We start from the raw sequence: 22,346 nt of genomic DNA on the forward strand, positions 1-22,346 counted from the left end.
TGAGTCTTTTTTCGTATTATAGATCCCTCTGGCAGTTTGATGAAACCTATGGACCTCTTCTCAGGTTATTTAAAAATGCATAAAGTAAAATTCAGAGAATTACAAAGGAAAGCAACATACTAAATACACTTCTATCTTTGAAGCTCTGAAGTCCCAGGTTAAGAATCTTCGCTACAGCTATGATCTTGTCTATTAAGGCCTCAAATTTATCCCATTTATCCCATATTCAAACAGAGCAGCCCCACCTCCCCCCAGCCATACCAGACTGTTTGCTTCTTTTATTAACTTTTCCTTGATCTTTGCCTCTAGGCAGGAATTGGCAGTGGGCCAAAAGATAAAAGGCTAGCCCAGAATCCTTGGTTAGTGATGTTCATACAGAACCTGCCCTATGGTACTAGTGTGAAAACAGAGCCAGTGGGACAGGTCTTCTGGTGTAACAATCTCTAGCAGAATAAAACAGGGTTGTATTTTAGTTCTTTTCTTTTTCTCTGGTAGACAGTCCAACTTTTAACTGATTTATAAACAAATTCACACAAAGTACCTTGTATGAACATTCTGCAAAATGTTTATTTTGGAGGCTGGATAGGGAAATAGCAAAGCTTAAAGTAATGTGATCTACAGCTGCTTTACTGAGGTTAGGATCTGGTTATTCACCTTAAAATGTTTCAAGCTAAAACTCTTCTGGCGAGTCAACATAGAATAAAACTCTGGAGCCTCTGTCATCCATTCACCTGTACCTTAGAACAAAGTCAAATAATCTTCCGAAACTCTTAGCCAACACTGGGCTCTCCTCTGAGTAAAGGTAAAAGGACTTTACCTCAAATGGTCAGGATAAGCTTCCCCAAAAGACATTAATCCTTACCCCAGCTTAACTGTCTGTCAGGCCCAAGATGGTTCTCAAAGCCTACACCATTAGGGGTAGAGACAAAGCGTGCTACTTTTACACAACTGGCATATTTTTATCCCATGGACATTGTGATTGTGTGCATCAAAAGTTCTCTTTGCATAAAATAGCTGCTAGAAAGCTTAAAACCAAAATTAAGCCACACATTCATTCTGCTTTGTCTTCTGTTGCTTCACTTCAAATTTATACTATACTGCTGAATTTTATAAGTCATCAAAAATCCTTTTTTGTAACAAGGTAGGTCAGAAACAAATATTCAACCCTATTTTCATGAACTGCAATCTTAATTCTTAGAATGATAAAGCTGGAAGAAACTTAAAAATATTCCATGCCCATCACTAGCAATTTATAGATTAGACTAGGCCCAGGGAGGTGGAGAGTCTTCATCAAAATCATACTGCTAGGAAGTAGCAGAACCAGAACTCCAAAACAGGTCTTCCGAAACCAAGCCAGTGGTCTTTCTATGTGCACCATGCTACCAACAGCCCACCATACACTATAAAGCCAAAGTCAATTTTCTCATTCTCCTAAGCTCCTCTTACTCCCAACCAAAGTCTTGGTTATTTTTTAATTGCGCCATCTCTAAATCACAGATATTTAATAATATCATTTCCAGACGGAATACAAATCAGTTTCAAATGGAATGTGAAATTAGCATAAAATAAAAATATAAATAGCTTTAAGTTTGTTGTTGAAGCTATACTTTCCTGTTCATATCCTTAGAGGGCAAAAACCAAAAGGTACTTCCCTTGCATTGCATGATTAGACACTGATGACAGTAAGCCAAATGTAAATTAGGTTCCATTTCAGGTAAATCTGATGACAGTTGCTTTTCTATCTTTTTTAACAAAAATACAACATGACTGACACAAAAGGACAAATACTATATGATTCCACTTTTATGAGGTATCTAAAGTAGTCAAATTTATAAAGACAGAAAAGTAGAATGATGGCTACCAGGGGCTGGGAGGAGAAGGGAATGGGGAGTTATTGTTTATTAGGTACAGAGTTTCAGTTTGGGAAAATGAAAAAAATTCTGGAGATGGACGGTGGTGATAGTTGTACAACAATGTGAACATACTTAATATCCCTGAACTATATGCTTAAAAATATTAAAAATGGTAAATTTTATGTTATGTATATTTTATCACAATAAAAAATGGAAAAAATACAATATAATTGGAAATGTGCCTTTATGTTTCTGTGGATAAAAAGGATGGATAAAAGAAGTACAAAAATTCAGTCTTAAAAGCAATATAAAATAAGACATGTTTACTTGTAACAGTTCCCACTCTAATAAAAAAGTCACTTACATGTACCCCAAACAGTCCACATCAGGGTAGCCCCATCCCCAAGGTGAGAAATGACAGCATTCAAAACCCACTCTCTACTTGGAGATGTGCCGTAGACCAAAGTGTGCCGGCCATGCTGGGTGGAGAAGGTGGTGAAGGGTGAAGAGCTCTTACCTCCCACTGCCCTCTCTACCCGGCACAGCCCCCGGAGCACAGATTCCAGCAGGACTTCAGTGTTGGGCCAGGGACTGCAAGTGTGCCAGAGCCTCTGGTGATCCTGCTAGGTAAAAGTGTGAAGACATTTCTGTGAGGTCAGACAGACATACTGCAGATTGCAGAAGGGAATTGTTCTGTCTTTCAGCATGAAAAAGTAAGCACTAGTACGAAGAGAAAACTGAATTTAAATGCAAAACAAAGCAAAGGCCTTTTCACCCTGCTTCACAAATTTTAGAGTAAATTTATAGTTGAACTTCATTTCAGGTCTCCAAAATGAATATGGGAAAAGTGATACTAAGAAAAGACAACCAGCTACATTGAATACATTTTTTGGTATGGCCTTAGATTACTTTTTTTGCAGTGCAGTATCACCTTGAGGATCATAAAGAATATTTACAAAGCACTTTTAAATATGTTATTTCTATTTGGTCAGAACTGTAGAACATCATAGCCAGAAGGAATAATTTAGTCCTCTTTAAGTAACAGATGAAGGATGAAAGGCTGAAGATTTCATGGCTAGGTGGAAGCAGGGAAAAGACCGGAACCCAGCGTGCCAAACAACTCAACCTCCTAAGATTCTGCAAGGTCTCAGGACATTTATCCTACATGAGCAAGGATGAACAGTAGGAAAGAACAGGTAATTTCTTGTGATTTGTTATGTCTACTGGGATTCTCTCTCTTGCATATAAACAAGGCTCTTGGCAAAAATGTCTGGATAACCCCAAGGAATATGAGGGGGGTAATAGAGGATAGGAGAAAGGTAAGATAGGTTGTATAGAATTTAATATTCCAGCTGTCAAAGATCTTACAGCTTAGTAAATGCTAATACATTGAGACAGTGTATCCCAGCAGTGTATTTACTAAATATCTGATTTTTTTCTGCTGGCTTGTTGGTTCCCACTAGATTTCAGGAAGAGAAAGCATTAGCACTGGGCATACAAAGACTTTTATATTTGACTCCTCAATCATTCCCCTTACCTACCTCTTCCACAGCCTCTCAAAAAGACTTTCATTCTATAGTTTAGTGCCAGCTAGCTTTGCTCTTTATGCACCAACTGTAAATGAACATTCATGTCATTACATACAGTTACCTCTGTCATAGGATTTTATCTTTACTTTGGTGTGTGTTATCTTTCAATTTTCACTGTATAAATAAATGTGGTGAAATAAATGAAATAAACATTTGGAAACTCCAAGTGTCTTGCTTTATCTTAATTTTGTATAAAAACTAAATTATCTAAAATGTAGGAATGTTCTCTGACCAAAGAGTCCCAATAGTAATTTTTTTGGTAAAAGGCACTTTAAGTCAGGTACAAAAGGTGCTTCTTACTTATTGGCAAAAAAATAACTCAGAAGTTGTTCACTAGTGATTTTTGACGTTATCTGTCAACTATCTGTGTTGATCTTTACTTTAAGGGTCCTATTTAGTTGGCCCCAAATGTTGGCCCAGGTTAGCTGCACCAGAACCACCTGAGAAATTTACTTAAAAATACATATTCCCAGGACCTGTCACAGACATCTTAATTTAGTAGCATTTAGCCAGGGAATCTGTATATGTGAACCTTGCACCTCAGCTATCTACTGCTGTATAACATTCCCTATCTCTTATTCCTGAGAAGACTTGAGGCAGGCCAGGTCTAGGCCTGACACAGTATCAGAAAAAAGCTGTCCTGCCCTGATTTGTTCTGAAGTGTGCTCTCCTCAGCAGAAGTCAGTCAAAAAAGGTTATGAGAACACTGGAGGGGTGGGGATGTTTAAAACCTAAACAAAGGTAAAGGAACAAAGATCTCAACCATCCTTGAAGTTAGTTCTCTGGTCCTTCACTTAAATCTTTCTTTTATTTCCTGATAGTTGATGGCAAGATCCACTTTCAATTTTGGGCCTCTAAGCAACCTGGTTTTCTCTTGTGCTTGGATGGCCATAAAACTATATGGAGAGCTGTGGTTGGTCCAGGTCGGATCTCTGATTTGTACTATCAAGCCTGAAGTAGAACACAAAATCACCTGGCAGTATTGTGAAACTGAGACAATGTTGTTCTTAAAGTCAGTATCACAGATGCAAGATTTCATAAGTAATGAGTGAAGGGAATGAGTGCTGTTTTAGGTTTGCATAATTGAGGACTGTGATTTTTTTGAACATCTGAAAAGGAAAAAAATCAATCAAAGGTAGGTTTTCAACTGGAATGAGAGACTACCTTATATGTAACCATCAGTACAGCAAGGAGCTCTACAACAGGAAACTCCAGAACTATGCTAAGCAAATGGATAAATAGCTGAAGTAACTAGTCAAGCCTGGCAAGCAATGTCCAAAGAAAGTCACAGCTACAAATCAGAGAAGAGTGGTCACGATGTAAGAATATAAAGTGGGCAAATGAATTAGAAGAACCAGCAGTTATTTTTAAACACTCCAAAGAGTGCATACAATAAAACACAAATAGAATACATAAGAGAATAAAAAATAAACAAGGCAAGAAAACAGTTTTTTAGAATTTGGTCCATCTATTCTTAGAATGCAGCACCTTGTGAAAAATAACAATCCATTAGTGAAAATAATAATAAAATGACACACAAAACTAGAGATTTAGAATTCAAACTGTCCAAGATGAAAATGTCATCTCAAGATCCACTTAAGAATAACTGTAAACGTTCTTGGAATTTTCATGCCAGGAGGTGAAATCTGTTCAGAGCTGAATTTATAAGCTTAGGGAAGATAGGCCATTAAGGAGCAGAATACTTCCTCTTTACATAGAGCCTAACGGATGGCAATTCTATACCCCAAGGTTTTAATCAGGTGGAGAAGATGTGACTGTCAACAAAATAAAGCTATTGTTGCAGTCCTTCCTGGTAGGGTCTATTTACTGTTCTTTATTCATAAAAGTTTAATTTCCTTAGATGTGCTGATTTGCTGGATACTCCAAAGCCTGGCCATCCAAATTCTGAAACACGATAGATCACAAATCTCCAGCATCCTCCACAAAAAAGACACAAGGCAACTTATAGTTTCTTTGATTACAACTATCAATCCTTTTTCTCCAGGCTAATAGATTTGATGTTTCATCCCCACATTCTGGCTCTGCTATAAGAAAAGGTCTTTTATTTGAAAATACAATAGTGATTTGCAAGGCTGATGATCAGAATCACCTTTTTCGAATTATAGATTGCCAGCCCACCAGTCAAGAGTCAATCTCTCAGGTAGATCCAGGTGATTTTGATTTAAGGCATATTTAAAGACCACTGACTTAAATTGTGTCCCTGTGTCCTCAAGAAATGTGCATTTAGATAAGTTATTTGGGATGGTGGGATAAGTGGTGATCTTCATGTGAAAATAGAACAAATGTAAATGGTATAGAGGCAGAAAAGTGGAGAACTACTATTTTCATTAACATAAGGGCTAAAAAATGAACATATAAGATAGACATATTCAATTGAAATAGAAAACACATTTTTCAAAGCAAAATTAACTTTTTTGGATTATCTGTTATTTTAGGTTATCAATAACACCATCCCATTAGCCTGGACTATAGAAAGACTACAAATTCCACCAGTTCTCATTTCCAGATGACCCTTATTACAGAATACAAAAGGAAAAGATATTGTCAAAATGAACAAGAACTATCAACCCTATTTACACTGGGGGTATAAGTCAATCACCAGTTGAAGCTGACGATTTTCTTTTAGACCCAGTTTCCCAACCCTAAAAAAAATTGTTAAATAATATAGTTATATCATCTGCATAGTTATACTTTTCCAAAGAAAACAAGAAAGAAAAAAAAACTACCAATAAAGGCACTGAACTGCTGTGGCTTGCTTTCTGAACCAGCTTTGATGACGACCAACATTTTTTTTTTAAAACTAGTGAAAGGTCACAGCAAAAGATGAAATAGAATCCAATCCCAAAAGACTGGACCCAAAAGGCACTGCTCAAACTACTGATTTGGAATGCTCAAAATGCATTCTCTTCATTTGCCTTCCCCCAATGGACCATTCATATTTAATGACATCTGCTGTACATTGTACAAAAGGACCTGCAGGCTGAGGTGAACACAGCTCTCCACACAACCAAAACGGAAATCTGGAAAATGGATTATGACTGCATATCACTTACACGAATATGACATAAGACCCTCAGTCAGGCCAAGACTCAACAATACTATTACACCAACAGACTAGACCTTCAGGGAACCCTTCCACCTAAACCCATTCTCAGACAAAGGCCAAAGCACACTCAGCAGGGGCAAAAAGAAACAGAAGAAAATATTCCAGAAAAGACTAGTTACAAACAGGAACAAACCTGGACTCTTTACTCACCATTTTAATACTGCTGCCAACTATAACAGATTAAAATCTGTATACACGACAAAGTGGAAAAAGGTCCCAAAATGCAATAGTTTCAGCAAAAGAAGGTACTGACTACGGATTACTACAATTAACATTGCTACAATAAAAACAACGGCAAACAGGGATTTGGCACCACATTTACAAAGTAAAAGCATGCACTGTTAATACACTTTAGAAGTTTCCCAACAGAAAAAGCCATGGAAGATGGAAAACAAGGGGCATCTTTTACAGAACTCCCTATGACTGAGACAAACAAGCAGGAATCAAAGTGGTCAATTTAGTAGATATGTAGCAGCAAAGTCACTGGTTCTGTTTGGAATTTAGCAATTTGCGTTTCTAATTGGCAGCTGCCCCCGGGTGTGTGTGTATCTGAGAAGTTGACTTTATCATACTACATCAGCATTTACCTAGTAATTTGGTAATCAGCATAAACCAGATTATCCTTCAACCATAAGCTTAAAAAAAGAGAGAGCTAGAATCTTATTACAGAACTCTCCAATGTAATTACCCTTTAGAACCATAATGGTACTTTGAACAGTATAGTAACATAAATTTCATCCAAAAAAGCTATAATTATAGCCCCAATAACTGTAAAGAATTAAGTAATTATGGAAATATTATATTCAGACCATACCAAGAGTTAAAAACAAAGCGTTCCTACTAAGAGGAATATTTTCAAGATGATCTGGTCACATAATGTGCATAGTTAAGATTGTTTGTGTTTTAATAAAGATTCTTTCACAAACAAAGAAATAAAATTTAGTAAAGTTATTCTTCACTTGATGAAAAAAAAAACTTTAAAAATGAAATACTGGTGTTTTTTCTAAGAAGGGAAAAAAAGGAGTAAGCTACATATTGAAGTTCTGGAATGCAGCACCTCAACTTCACATCTGCCCTAAACATTTGAGATTGCGAAATCCAAATGATGTCTTGATGACTGAATCATACTTTACAGTTGTTCCAATGCCAAGGTATGACTTTAGCATCTGGTGTCAATTAAGAGTTCCCTAATACAGAAGATTGTGCTAAAGAGTGCTAAGATTCTGCATGCTGCTGCCATTCCCTGGTCCCGTTCATGCTTGCAGCTGCCCAACGAGACAGCAAAAGAAGTCTGGTCTCAACACTCCACACTGTAATAACTAGAAAAGAAGAACATTACTAATTAGAAAAAGTTTACAAAATTAAGGGACATCACTATAGCACTATAACTAAATTCGTCCAAGTTTTACCTTTTATTAATATCCACACTCTTCAATAAAGTCCACATTCCTTTAAGTTGTTTTTAATGATGACATCTGTAACAGCATCAAAAACAAACTGTACATTCTTGGTGTCCGTGGCACAGGTGAAGTGAGTGTAGATCTCCTTGGTATCTTTTCTTCTGTTCAGATCTTCAAACTGGCACTGAATGTAAGCAGCTGCTTCTTCATATGTATTGGAACCTGAAGTAGACACCCAATGTTCTCCGTTCAAATTATAACAGCCATCTGAAGTCAACTAAGTAATGCCATCACCATTTACTTATGAAGAGAAATATGCCCCAACTGAATATAGACAGATTTCTATATTTCTATAATCATTAGGTTCTTCTATAATCATTAAGATTTTTCTTGAAAGCAGACTCTCATTGTAAGTAAAACAAAATCATCATACACAAAGATCCACAAAACTTTAAGTTTCTCTTTCCCCTATCATTTTAGCTTTTTCTGCTAAAAAGTCTAGAAAGTATAAAAAGAAACCAGGGAAGTGGGAGGATGCATTTCTAGAAGAACACAATCGTTTAAAAGGTCAGACAGCCTGCGCTCCTTGGAGTGATCTTGAAATAAACAATTCAGAAGGGTAAGGCAGACTTCTTTTCAAAATCATTCCAGTTTTAAGTGGGCTTAGCCTCCGAGCCTTCCAAAAATAATTTAAATAACCAAAGGTAAACTGGTAGATGGAATAGGGAAAGGGGCATGAATCATACACTTTTAAATGGTGAATTTTATGGTATGTAAATTATATCTCAATAAAGCTGTTACTTTTTAAGTGGGCAGGGGGAGGGAGGGAGGACCAAAAGTAAACCCTATTTTCAACAACGTTTGTAATTAACACTCTTAATCACCCGCTCCCTACAACATTTTGTCTACCTGTGATCCCTTAGAAGAGCTCTGGAAACTGGCTGCAGGGCCAAGGAAACTCAACCAAGACAACACACCCTGTTATTCCTGTGAACTAGAGGCTATTTTCAGTGACATTAAACATGACATAAAATACTAAGTATATAAAAAAGACTAAAGAACAAAGAAAAGCTTAAGAAAGAAAGAAATACTATTTAAACAGAATATTTAAAGAACTGAAGGAAGATAGCTTGGGAAGTGACTGAAATAGGTTTCCTGAGATCTGAAGAAGTTCTGTAAATTAATGGAGATGATGGTTGAAAAGTGAATTTTGTCTGGAAGGAACAGATAATGATACTCGGGAAATCAGGACTGTGAGAATCCTTAAGAATGAAGTCAACGGAAGACAGGCTTGGAAATTCACCCTCCCACTCCACCACCAAAAAAGAGATATGACAATGAGGACTCTTGGCTGTGTGAAGATTCTGAGCGGGAATCTTAATGTCAATCCTTTTACTTCACTAAGATTTCTCTCTCATCCTAAAACTTGGCTACATTCTATAAACTCATCTAACTCTCACCTCCCCCCTCACGCTGAATAGATGACCACATTTTCCAACTTCTCTGAGAAAATAAAGGCCATAGAGCTTAAAGTACATCTCAACTTTTTAGTACCTCGCTTAAAATTACCAGTATCTGCACTTATTTGTACCTTTGGTCTTGGAGATTTGAACTTCGGTTCAAAATTCAATTGCTCTATCTAGACTTTTTTTAAGTTGAGGTGAAATTCACATAACATACAGTAAACTATGTTAAAGTGCACAATACAGTGGCACTTAGCGTATTCACACTATTATGCTACCACCACCTCTCTCTAGTTTCATAACTTCTTCACCACCCCAGAAAAACACCCCCTTCCCATCAAGTAATCATTCCCCATTCCCCCTGCACTCTTTCCCAGTATCCTGGTAACCACTAAGCAGTATGCTTTCTGTCTCTATGGCTTTGCCTATTTTGGATATATTATATAAAAGGAATCACACAAATGTGACCTTTTGTGTTTAGCTTCTTTTATTCAGCATAATGTTTACGAGGTTCATCCAAGCCTTAGCATCTATCAGTACTTCATTCCTTTTTATGGTGAAATAATATGCCATTGTATGGATATAACACAATTTATTTATCCTACTTCGACTCTTGATTCCTTGTTTTTCCACCTGCTTACAAATCTTGCTCCATGAATTACATCCACCTTTTATAAAAACTTCTCTTTTTCTATAGGATCTTACCTCCAAGCCTATAAACATTCTTAAACCTCTCCTTCACCTGTAATCCAAGCTGCTCAAGAGTAGGCTACACTTGTCTTCACTTCTTCACTTTCCACTCAGTAACTCACAGTCCCTGGCTCTACTCTCTCATCATTCCCCTGACACTGTTCGCAATAATGGTCAACGATCTCCTGACTGCTAACTCCAGAGGCCATTTTTCAATGTGTGTCTGACTTTTTATTTACTGGCACACAACCCTGTTGACCACTCCTCACTTTTTAAACTCTCCTCTTAGTTTTTGATGCTTTGCTCTCCTGGTTCTTCTCTTTGTATCCTATACAAACCTTTTTTTCTCTTCTACCAACAGATGCTACTACTCTTCTTCATTTTATCCATGGCCATTTTCTCTTCTCATTCTATATCATCACCCTAAGTCAACTCACCCATTTCCCTGTTGTATTTACACATGATCTCAAATCAATACGTCTAACCCCTCCACCACTCCCCAAGCTCCAAGGCCACGCATATAACTGCCTATTAGATATCTCCACCTGGATGATAAATAGATACTTCAAAATCAACATTTCTAAATATGAATTCAGATCATAGCACCAGCACCCAATCAAGACGGAACTCTGGGAGCACCTCTGACTTTTCCTACTTCTTATCCTACCTATACCCTTTCATTTTATTATAGAAAGTATTTACAGTGTCTGCTCAACTAACAAGTTCCCCTTCCCTGGAAATACCCATCTCTGATCTAAAGGTCATAGTGGTGCAGCCCTGGCAATCATGTTTGTGTCCCTGACCTTGACTGACTGACTGGGCTAAGGATTTTTGCCTAGCTTAACCTTGGTCAGAAGCTCTCTCTTAGGAATTTGAACCTGGGGCCAACCAATCCCAGTTTGGCCTGGTTTTTTAAATGGAAGACACACAAAAACTGTCACAGGGCCATCTTTTATCACATAAATTGAGTAGCAGGGAAAGTTGGCAAGGAGAGAGAGAAGAAGAAAGAAGACACAGAGGAGGAGAGAAAAGAGATGGAGAGAGAAGTGCTTCCAGGGTTCTTGACAGCTTTCTATTTTCTAGTCCAAATTTCATTCTAAGACATGTCTGCAATTCTTGCCCTTGACTTCTATGATATAGCCCCATATCTTCACCAAAAGTTTTTATTTGTATCCTAAGAGAGTTCTTGTTAATTCAACTCCCCTACTATCTATCTTTATTGCCATTTATTGCATAATCTTTCTAAAGCACAGTTTCTACATCATGTATTCCAATTAAAATCCTTCAATAGCTCCCCACTGTCTCAGGATGAGATACAAGGCCCTCTATGAGCATCCTCTCCAACCTCTCCTTCCCACCACTTTAAGATCCAGCAACACCAAATTCCTTCTAGGTTCCAGAACACATCACATCATTTTTTTTCTTTTTTTTTAAAGATTTTATTCTTCCTTTTTCTCTCAAAGCCCCCCAGTACATAGTTGCGGGTCCTTCCAGCTGTAGCACGCGGGACGCCGCCTCAGCATGGCCCGACGAGCAGTGCCATGTCGGTGCCCAGGACCAGAACTAGTGAAACCCCAGGCCACCAAAGCAGAGCGTGCGAACCCAACCACTCAGCCATGGGGCCGGCCCCACATCATGTCATTTTTTACCTTCATATTTTCATTTATGCTATACCCTCTTCCTAAACTGCTATTCCCCCTGGAATTATTTCTAATTCAACGACTCTAATTACCTGGTGATTTCTAATTCATCCTCATACTATCTCATTCCAAGTGTCATTTCCTCTAGAAAACGACTACACTCACCCCAAAGAGGTAACCACGTCTTCCGTTCATCTTCTATTAATAAATATTTTATACTACAATGAAATTCTTCACATGCGTCTGTTTTTCTAAAACTAACGTCACTTCCTTGAGCGCAATGGCTGCACCTTATCCTTGTATTTTCTCGAACATATTTATACCAAATTTTGATTTTTATCTTTCTCTACTTTCCTCAAAAAATGAGGACAGAAATATAAAATAAACACAGTAAACTCAATTATGTCTGAAATAGCATTTTAAACTTAAGGAGTCTTAATCACATGTTTAATGTTGATACCACTACCAATGAACACTCTCCATAACGGTGTACATGCATTGTTCGAAACAAAAGCCAGTGCAGGAATGTCACTAAAGTGTTGATCTAAGATGTGTACCTCTAACAAAATCTTTCATGACCCCTTACCTGTGTATTCTGGATAACAGATAGTTAACGGACTCCTCTTTATTTTTTCCTCAAAAAGGTCTTTCTTGTTGAGGAAGAGAATGATTGAAGTGTCTGTAAACCATTTGTTATTACAAATGCTGTCAAACAGTTTCATGCTTTCATGCATTCGGTTCTGAAAAAGAAACAAAGGATGACAGGTCAGTAGCAAAAAGTAAAAGTGGATGAACTCTGAATGAAAAATAGCCCAAGAAGTTTTAAGAGCACTGAATGATATTTGCGGAAATAATCAGACACTGATAACACAAAAGCTGAGTCAGTCCTCATTTTTCTAATTCTTGGAGGTTGGGGGGTGGGCAAAAGGACTGGCTAACAAGAGGACTTTGCCCACATACTCAATGTGCTGTCATATATCTTAAGAGCTAATAGGGCACGGATCAGTGTTTTGAAAAATCTAATCTCATTGACAAGGAGAAAAATTAAGGATATTAAGTTTTGGTTCAGTGAGCAAACGGACGCACAAAGTCTTCCTAACAGTTATTTTCCATTTTCTGGCTGCATTAGATAGGCTTTTTCCAGAAGCTCCAACATACCATCTCCTCATCCTCAGCCAGAACAAGGTCATAATCACTGAGGGCCACACAGAAGATAATTGCTGTCACTCCCTCAAAACAGTGAATCCACTTTTTTCGTTCTGATCTTTGGCCACCTACATCAAACATCCTGAGTAAGGGGAAAGAAAGCACAAATTCAGCAAGGTCACACACACCTCTCCCTAACTTGAAATGGTCAAGGCACTTCTCACTATTGCATATTCAAAAAAAACCCCATTTATAACAGAAAAGACAAACAAAGAGCAGATAAAATGTAGTAAAAATAATTGTCTGCAATTAAAAGTAAAAGAGAACACGAGAAAATAAAATTTAGGAACAAGCAAAATTCTCATTTTAGATAGTTGAGATTCCTTTCTGTCAGAGCTTGTATCAGACATGCCAAAAGTCAGCAGAATAAGCACTGAAATGGATTAAGGGGGATGGTGAAGAATGAAGAATGAAGAATGAAGAACTAAATAATGCAACGTAAGATAATAACAGTAATAATAACTAATATTTAATGAGTGTTTACTATGGTACCAGACACTATCCCGAACATCTTAAGCACATTAACTCATTTAACCCTCAAAACACTCCTGTAAGTACTATTATTATCGCCATTTTACAGATGAAGAAATTGAGGCAGAGATACGTTAAATAATTTGCCCAAGGGCACACTACTACACTACTAACAAACTGGGACTGAGGATCCGAACCCAGGCACTCTAACCCAGCACCACAGCTCTTATCCGCAACACTACTCTACCTGTCGAAACGCTTTACTTCTTTACTTAAAAGGTAACAATGAAAAAATGTAAATCCCCAAGTTGCATTCTGCTTCCATAACCTCTCCCTGCTGATTCGAAAGTTTGTTTTCCTTACTCGTTTTTTAAATTGAGGTATAACTGAGCTAAATTTTCCTTTAAGGAAAAGATATTTTAGAGGTTAATTATGGAAAAAAGTAAATTGTATTTTATGGTAGGACTCTAAGAACCCAATATTCAAAAATAAAACAACTATTATTTCCCAACTTTACGTCTTATTTGAACCTACTTAATAATAACATAGCCTCAACTGGTCACAGACCTTATGTTCCATTCCAGATTACTTTTAGTGCACTTCTCCCTTCTGGCTTACTCGATATCCTGGGTCAATTGCTGACCTTCTGTCAACAGTGTCCTCACCTACCTCCTAGAGTCAAGGAACACCTGCAATGCTTTGTCCTTTGGCTGGTACTAGCGTCTGAGGAGGTATGCACACAAATGCTTACTCTTAAGATGTATGTTTCATGATAACGATAAAAATTTTTAAAGGATAAACTGCCAAGCTGGTTTAGTGTCTCAGATCTACAGTGACTAGGGGTCTATTTCCAGAGGATTCTTCCCCCAAAGACTGAGAAAAATAAGACATAGTTGAGTAATTTCTCAACATATGTTTGAAAGAGAACAGTCGTCTTATCTCTTCATGACCCAACTTTTTCTTTTGGTTGATCTTACACAGTTCTTTTCAACTTTTCAACATGACAGCCAGAATGACGCAATCACAAGCTGGCTTTAACACAGGGTCATTTATAGGTTTTAGGAAAGCTAACATAATATATTTGATGGTGGAAGTCTTTCAAGGGGAGACACACACTGGGACACCAATAATTTCAATTTACTCCTCCATTTTCTTCTATACAGTCCATAAAACTGGTAGAACATCGTGAAGTTCCCAAGGTGGGCTTTTAGCACATATAAACATTTACAATATCATTCACTAACAGATCAACATTTTATAAACATTACCACTTAAGTGAGAGGCAAGTAAGCAATTACACAATGCCTTGCATGTAGTAGATGCTCAATAAATGTCTGAATAAATGAGTAGTGGTTTTGGCTAGAGAAGAGGAAAAGGAAGAAGTGATAGTACTTCCTAACAAGATATCTACATGCTAACAATAAAGGGAGTGCAGCACCTTAATGAGATCTGGCTATTGATCCTGACAGAAGAAGACCAGTAGGATTTACTGAACTAAAGATCAATCTATGACAACATCAACAAGAAAGTTTTCCACACTAAATAAATACAGGTCACAACATTTAATTATAAATTAATTACTAATCTTATAGTACACAAAGAGACATCGCATCCTGACAATTTTACAGGTGATAATCCATGTGGCCTTTGCTATTCTTGTTAAATAAATTCATCAGTACTAAAGATAAGCAGCTCTTCTATTCCAAAAATATTCAGCTGAACTGCTATTTTCCTGCACCAGGTTTTAAATCTGTTTTGGTGTATTAAGATTTCAAGATGCGAACTGGTATCTAGTAATACCTAAATTCTGTGTGGATTTCACAAATCCTGTGAAGCAACTGTTTCAGAGAAAAGAAAACTGAGAGCTCTGAGCTAGAGGTTACATTAGCGTGCAACAATGCTGATATCACATTCTACATACAAGCATAATAAGGTAGCTAAGAGGACATCATACACTGAAGGGGAAAAGTTTAATCCTAATTTCAAATGTCACAAAAGCAGAAAACAGGAACCAAAAAGACAGTTCTAATATTTACAAAAGCCCATTATCACAAAGACAAGCTGAAGCCTATTCTAGAACTACTAATGCTGATGAGAAAATCCTTTGTATTAGAACACTAGAATTTTCTCTCTAAAACAATCGCTGTGTATCTATCATCAAACCTCCCCAAAATGCCTACATCCCCAGATCAATTTTCCATCCAGCACTGTATTAAAAAGTTAGTTGTGCATGATACTGTGCACAAATCAGTCCAAGACCCATGATAACATCAGCTCCATCCCATTTAACATAAAGGGAAATGCAATCCAGTAAGAAAGATTGATACTGTGAAAACAGCATTTCTATTTTAATATCAAAATGGCAGAACAGGGGCCGGCCCGGTGGTGAAGCGGTTAAGTTCGCATGCTCCACTTCGGGAGCCCCAGGTCTGCCAGTTCAGATCCCAGGGGTGGACCTACACACCACGTATCAAGCCATGCTGTGGCAGGTGTCCCACATATAGAGGAAAATGAGCATGAATGTTAGCTCAGGGCCAATCTTCCTCAGCAAAAAGAGGAGGACTACCAGTGGATGTTAGCTCAGGGCTAATCTTCCTCAAAAAAAAGGAGAAAAAAGCCACATAATTAAACCAAAAAACTGGTTTTCTATCCTGTTAGTATTGTTGTTACCCTTCTAAACAACAAACATTCAATACCTGTTTTGAAGATTCCAACAAAAAAGCAGCTGAAAAGAATAAAATTAGAAATAAAATAAATTGGTAACCATATGAGTACTTTTATTGATATCTAAGTTACATTTTAATTTTGAATTTAAATTCTTCCAAATGGACAAAAATATTTGATGCTATTTGGAGAAAGAAGAAATGCTTGGGGCCCCCATTCAGTTAAAACATTCAAATATTGGCTGATGAGTTTGACAATAATTCCAAATCAAGGAATATTACCTGGAGAAATTTTACCCTTAAAATTAAGAGATTAAGCTACTAATTAATTTCCTAATTAAAGGAAAGATACTTGTATTTGGCACATCAGGCAAAAAGGCTAATATGACTTACTTGAAGTATAGGTCTTTGAAGGTGAAATGCGTTTCCACAATGCCTGTGGTCTTCACTCTTGTCCGCAGGACATCTTGCTGGGTTGGAATGTAGTTGCTTTGGGATATTCTATCCAAATCATTTAGGTAACTAAATAAAATACACATTTGTTTTTACCTGGTGAAGCCAACCATGTGCATAGCAAGCCAACAGACTAGTTTCTTGCCAAAAGCAGATATCACCGAACCTGTCACTAAAGTGGCAGAACAAAATCAGATCTTCACTATCACAGAAATGATAGCGAGAAAAAATGTGAACCTAGCATAGGACAATTAGTGTAGGTTCAAAATACAATACACAAAACTGGTTTTAATTCTACCAAAATTAAACTATGAAGGCCAATTTAAAAAAAAAACAAACATGGAAATGTTATTCTTATTAAAGAAAGATTCCTGAAATTTAATACTAACTCAACTGTGCAATGCACATTACAAAAACCAAACCAAAAGCCCTCAGATATTTACAGTTAATGGATCGTCTGTATGTTTAAACATTTGACAGGACACCAGAGAATGGTGTTTGAATTACTAAAATTAAAAAGAGAGCTAAGCTCAGTAAGAATGGGTATTTCCTGTTTTCATTCATGAAAGAGAAAAGTTGTGGGGTTTTTTTAAGCCAAAAACAAATTGTAAATAACTCCAAAGAAATTTAATTTGTTCAGTGAAATGATCAAAAGACTGCTTCAAAGCTAAACTAAATTCTTCTTAATTTCAGGGTTCCTAAAGATTTTTTGGCTAGAAAACTGAAGAGCAGGTGGCACCATAATAAGTGAATCATTAATGATCTATAAACTAAACGCTATCATTAATGTTAAGGAATCAGTCAAGCTTAGATCAACAATTATGAAAAAAAAAGCCTATAAATCATATGGCTTTAGGTGTGGTTAGAGGATTCAGAGCTTACTGAATATATGAGGAAAAAAGCAATTACAATCTAGCTCTGATGACTATGGAGAGAATTACTTAAACTATCAATATCTACAACTAAAAAATATTAAAAGATGGGCAAGAATCTTGAAATGTTTCTAAAGTCAAGTTTTCATTTAAAGAATAAGTTTTTAATAAGTAAACATTAATAAGTAATATCACTTAATTTTTTCTTATAATAATTTAAGCTGAAATGAGGATGGGGAAAGTAGGAAAATATAATATTGGAAAAAATACCTTAATGCTTAAAAGTGCTTTCACTTAGTACAGAGAAGCATAAAGATGACAAGAACTCACCAAGCCCCCAAAAAGCACATTTAAAAAAATACATTCTGAATACAGCTCTTATAAATAAACATGCTGTAAAAGCAAAATAGAATAGCATGTAATAACTAAACAGAAGCATTAATCACAAACTCTCTAACACTCCAGAGAATTTCCTCAACAAATAGATGCTTCAACTTCATTCCAAGACTCAACGTTCTCTTTCTATACAAAGTCTACTATTGTGATCTGGCAAAAGATTCAGAAGTGGTGACTAGTACCAGAGAAATCCATAGTACAGCCCAGTCACAGAGAGCTGGGTGCTTAAAAAAGGATATCACGATTCTAATTTCCCTCGCTAGCTGGCAATCAGTGCAAAGCTCTTATGCAGAGGGAACTTACTGTGTTGGAAGAGATCCAGCACTCAGCAGCAATAGATTTCTCTCTTTTTTCACTTACTTATTACAAACACCATGGAGCTACTTTCATGGTGCCAAGATTCCCATTTACATTCCAAGAGGAAATATTGTTCTCCAAGTCATACAAAATGACCAAGGGCTCTAAAACCCTAAACTGAAACAATCTTTATAAGGGATCCTATAGACTTCTAAGAAAGTCTGTTACCTACACATTTCCTTAAGCATGGGTACTGAATTTTCTCTAGGGTCACCAAGTTATTTTCTGCTATAATTTCACAGAGAAAAATTACTTACTATGAAGCAGAATCATTGAGCTGATATTCCCTAGATCTGCTGAAGCAAGCTTGCACCCCACCATCTCGCCATAACCGTTTAATCACTCCTGCTAGTTCTGGAGTCATGACTCCTTCTTCAGCACTGCCAGCTAAAACAAATAATTGCCGGGCATCATCCTGAAGAAAGCAGTTAAAAAAGAGAGACAGACAGATGACTCTCCATTTCTTAAAGACTTGACAAGAGTCTCTTTAAAACATACACACATACACATTATATGTTATATTATTTTAGAAGAGTTATTAAAGAGACCTTTCGTGGCAGGACAGTCTGAGAGAGTTTACAGTGAAGTCTTTCTCCCTTCCCACTCCACCACAGTTAGAAGTGCAGAGCTGAGCTGAGGAATGATTTCACTCCCCTTACCACTTCTCCACACATCACCACCTCCTGAAAAGATCTCTTCCGACTGGCCTACAAATCTCTACCCTGGTTACTCATGATTTTTGACAGAAAAAAACTGGTCTGTGAGACAGGCACACGGAAAACATTCCCATTCTGTTAAAGGAAGCATTCAATAAAAATAGAAATGAAAAGACTAGCAGATAAGAGATAAAGTCTAAACACGTCAAGGAAAATAAAACATTATTCAAGTTTAGGGAAAAACTGTTCTCTTCTTCCCCCTTCAGCTCAGAGAGAGGAACAGGAAGAAAAGGAGATTGAGGATTTTAAGAAGTCTCAAAGCCTAGTGAGGGAAATAAATCCCTTGGGGGGAAAATTCAAACAGTCTCTAGATTTCCCTAAAGGAATAATGACCCTCTAAATAAGACAGAGGAAAAGAGGCAGCAGGAGGAAAAGAAAGTCACAAACAGAGATAGGATCAAAACTTTATGAGTCACAGACAGCTTTGTAAGTGGTTACAGTTTTTAAACCTAAAATATGTGCAAGGGAAAGAAGACAGAAGACAGAAAAGGGCTACGAGATTTGTGATTGTTTTGCTTTATTCTACGCAGCCCTACTTGTCAGCTGGTTTAAAAATAAACATAGGTCTCACAAGATGATTTCCCCACCTCAAAACGAATACTTATTTATCTATCTGAGGAGATTTCCAAATAACTATAAAAATGCAGATACTAAAAGAAGCATATACTGGGTAAAGAAAAAGTAGAGAGGGAACAGGAGCAATCAATTTTACCACAAGAAGTCATCAGGACAGTAAATTAGCAAGAAAAAGGCATTTCAGACCATAGGTGAAATCATAACCAAAAACTTGAGGACTTGTGTATTCCCAAAACTGTGCATCCACCTAAGCAAAGCAAAACAAAACAGAGCTAACCATAGAGCACTCCCACTCATGTTGCCAACGAAGGGTCTTCAGCCTTCAGGGCTTTTGCTGAGTTAACAGTCCTCTTTTAAGATCTTTTCCTGTATTCTTTCTAGTAATACTTTAGGCTCAACTCTCTAAGAAATTTCATCTAACATCTACATTCCCTCCTCTTTTCAGAGCTGAAAATGTTATAGAAACGAATGATGGAGAAAAGGTGAAAAATGACACACATTGGCAAACATACTCAACAGTGAGCATGTCCTTCTACGTATATGGTATAGTGCTTTACTTAACATTTGAGGACTTTATAGTCGCTTGGTTCTGAGATTTGACCTATACTCATGCAAGTATTCAAAAACTCAGTCAGCATTACTTTGATGTATATATACCATTATTCTAATTTTAGAAACTTTAAAAGAGAGAGAGAGTGATCTCTATATATTTTTGTTGTCCTGACTTTGTGAACTCTGTTTAGGAGGAAACACTTCTCCATTACCATCTCCCACTGACTTACTCTTGCTTCCCCACAATAAACCCCACTTTACAATGAACTTTATACCTTTACCCTTAAGCAGATATGAAAAACTAACATATCCCATAGCCAACTCTATTCTTTTCCATTCATTCTCTAACCAATCATAAAAAAACACAAAAGGATAAGAGAGGAGCTATAAATACAGATCCTCACATATGAAAGAAAAAACGAGAAACTTCAAAAAATTATACAGGATTTTAGATTAGGACAGGTAGATACTGGAAAGCAAGGTGATTCAGGAGGCCCGAGAGGAATTAATGATGTCAACTGCATCTGGTGACATATGAGTGTTAGGACCCAAAGATTAAAGACACTGATTTCATAAAGGAAAGAAATGAAAGGAGGAGGGATACTATGGTCTGAATATTTGTGTCCCCCCAAAATTCATATGTTGAAATCCTAATGCCATATGTGATGGTATCAGGAGGCAGGGCCTGTGGGAGGTACTTAGGTCATGAGGGTGGAGCCCTCATGAATGGGATTAGTGCCTTTATAAAGAGACCCCAGAGGGATCCTTTCCCCTTCTGCCAAGTGAGGACACAGCAAGAAGTCTGCAACCAGGAAGAGGGGCCCCCCACCCGGAGCGTTCTCAGACTTCCAGTCTCCAGGAGTGTGAGAAATAAATTCCTGTTGTTTATAAGCTACTGAGTCTGTGATGTTTTGTTATAGCAGCCCAAATGGACTAAGACAGAAAATGTCAACTGCATCTGGTGACAAAGGAGGGTTAGGACTCAAACATTAATAACTAATTTGATAACGCAAAGAAATGAGAGGGGGAGGGATGTCCAAGAAATAAAAAGGAGGACAGAGAAAGGGTGAGAATTAAACCAAGGGAAGAAGTAAGTACCTAAGATAGAGAAAGTCAACAAAGAGAGAGAAGAGAATAAAATACAGTATTACTGACCAGTTATCGGACACAGCAAATCGACAGAGAAGTAGAGTTAGGTGACAGGAAGGAATGAGAAAAGAGAGGAAGAAAATAAGAACACAGGAGAGGCTGGTAGGAAGAGGAAAAGAAGAAAAAGAAGGAAAGAAAACCAGGAAGTAAGAGAAGAGAGAGAAAGATTAAGACAAATTTTGTTTATTCTTGCCTTAGCTATCACATTTTCCCCGCTCAGAGGCTTAGAAAAATAAAGTCTCTCATTTTTTGTGATGTGGTACTTTTTACAAAAACATACAAGCTGTGCCTCACATTCCCTCTTCCCTCCTTCTTCTGCTGTTCTACTCCCCAATCATTTTACAACCCTCACTCGAGCTCCTCCTCCCTTACACCACTTCTAAGACTCCCTAGTCTAACACCATCCAATTATAACTATCCTTTCATTATTTTTCCCTTCAACAATTTCCCCACTTATTTATTGAATATTAATTTGCATTTGGTAAGTTGAGAGTTGCTTAAAAGAGTTTCTAAGCTACTTCACAGACATGTAGGCTTTGCCTTTCCAGGCAGCCTCCCCAAGTCACTTCCTTTTACTGCCCGTAGCACCAAAGTACGACACTGAACATAGCAGATGACTCCTTTCCTTCTAGGAAATCATTCTATGCATTCTCAGCCTTCTCTTGGAATTTAGCTAGTGATGATATAAAAGATCCCCTGCTTTCATTTTGGCCCTCTCCCTACTGCATCAAACATCCTAATTTACAAACTAGACCTTCAGTGCCCACTAAGTATTATAATCAATCAACACAACTTTTGAATATCTGACATGTGCAAGAATTATACTAGGACATGGTATAATCCAATTCTATAGCCTATACTTCAACGTAGTATAGGGATATAGTATTCTTGAATACCTGAAAACTGCCTCTAAAATTTAGATGTAGTATTCATGTCCCTACCAAGTTTACTCTGGGAGACTGATTTTTGCCTTTAATCTCTATACCTCACAAAGCAGGGCTATGTATCATGGCAAATTATTTTAAAGCATTTCAATATACTATCATTTACTACTATAAGTCAACAGCGCTGTAAATGAAGCAAGTGAATAAACAGCTATTACAAAAACCTACAGCATATCCCCAGAATCCCTTTCCTAGACTCTTCTTTGTGGTGGTAATCTAATATCGCCAA

The 22,346-nt window shown here is 37.2% G+C and overlaps 1 protein-coding gene across 1 annotated transcript in view; it reads right to left on the minus strand.

The window, feature by feature from the left end:
* Positions 1-6,705: 6,705 nt before the first annotated feature.
* The window catches only part of GNAI3 (G protein subunit alpha i3), a 37,933-nt gene continuing 22,292 nt past the window's right edge, over positions 6,706-22,346 (minus strand). Inside the window, exons 4-9 of the mRNA XM_008523442.2 lie at positions 18,438-18,595; positions 16,496-16,624; positions 12,921-13,050; positions 12,349-12,502; positions 7,979-8,191; positions 6,706-7,888 (exon numbers count right to left, since the gene is read on the minus strand). Coding sequence (XP_008521664.1) covers positions 8,001-8,191; positions 12,349-12,502; positions 12,921-13,050; positions 16,496-16,624; positions 18,438-18,595 — 762 coding nt within the window. The 3' untranslated portion in view covers positions 6,706-7,888; positions 7,979-8,000. The remainder of the gene's footprint in view (positions 7,889-7,978; positions 8,192-12,348; positions 12,503-12,920; positions 13,051-16,495; positions 16,625-18,437; positions 18,596-22,346) is intronic.

The sequence above is a fragment of the Equus przewalskii genome, unplaced genomic scaffold (assembly GCF_037783145.1).
Source record: "Equus przewalskii isolate Varuska unplaced genomic scaffold, EquPr2 ChrUn-13, whole genome shotgun sequence".
NCBI lineage: Eukaryota > Metazoa > Chordata > Mammalia > Perissodactyla > Equidae > Equus > Equus przewalskii.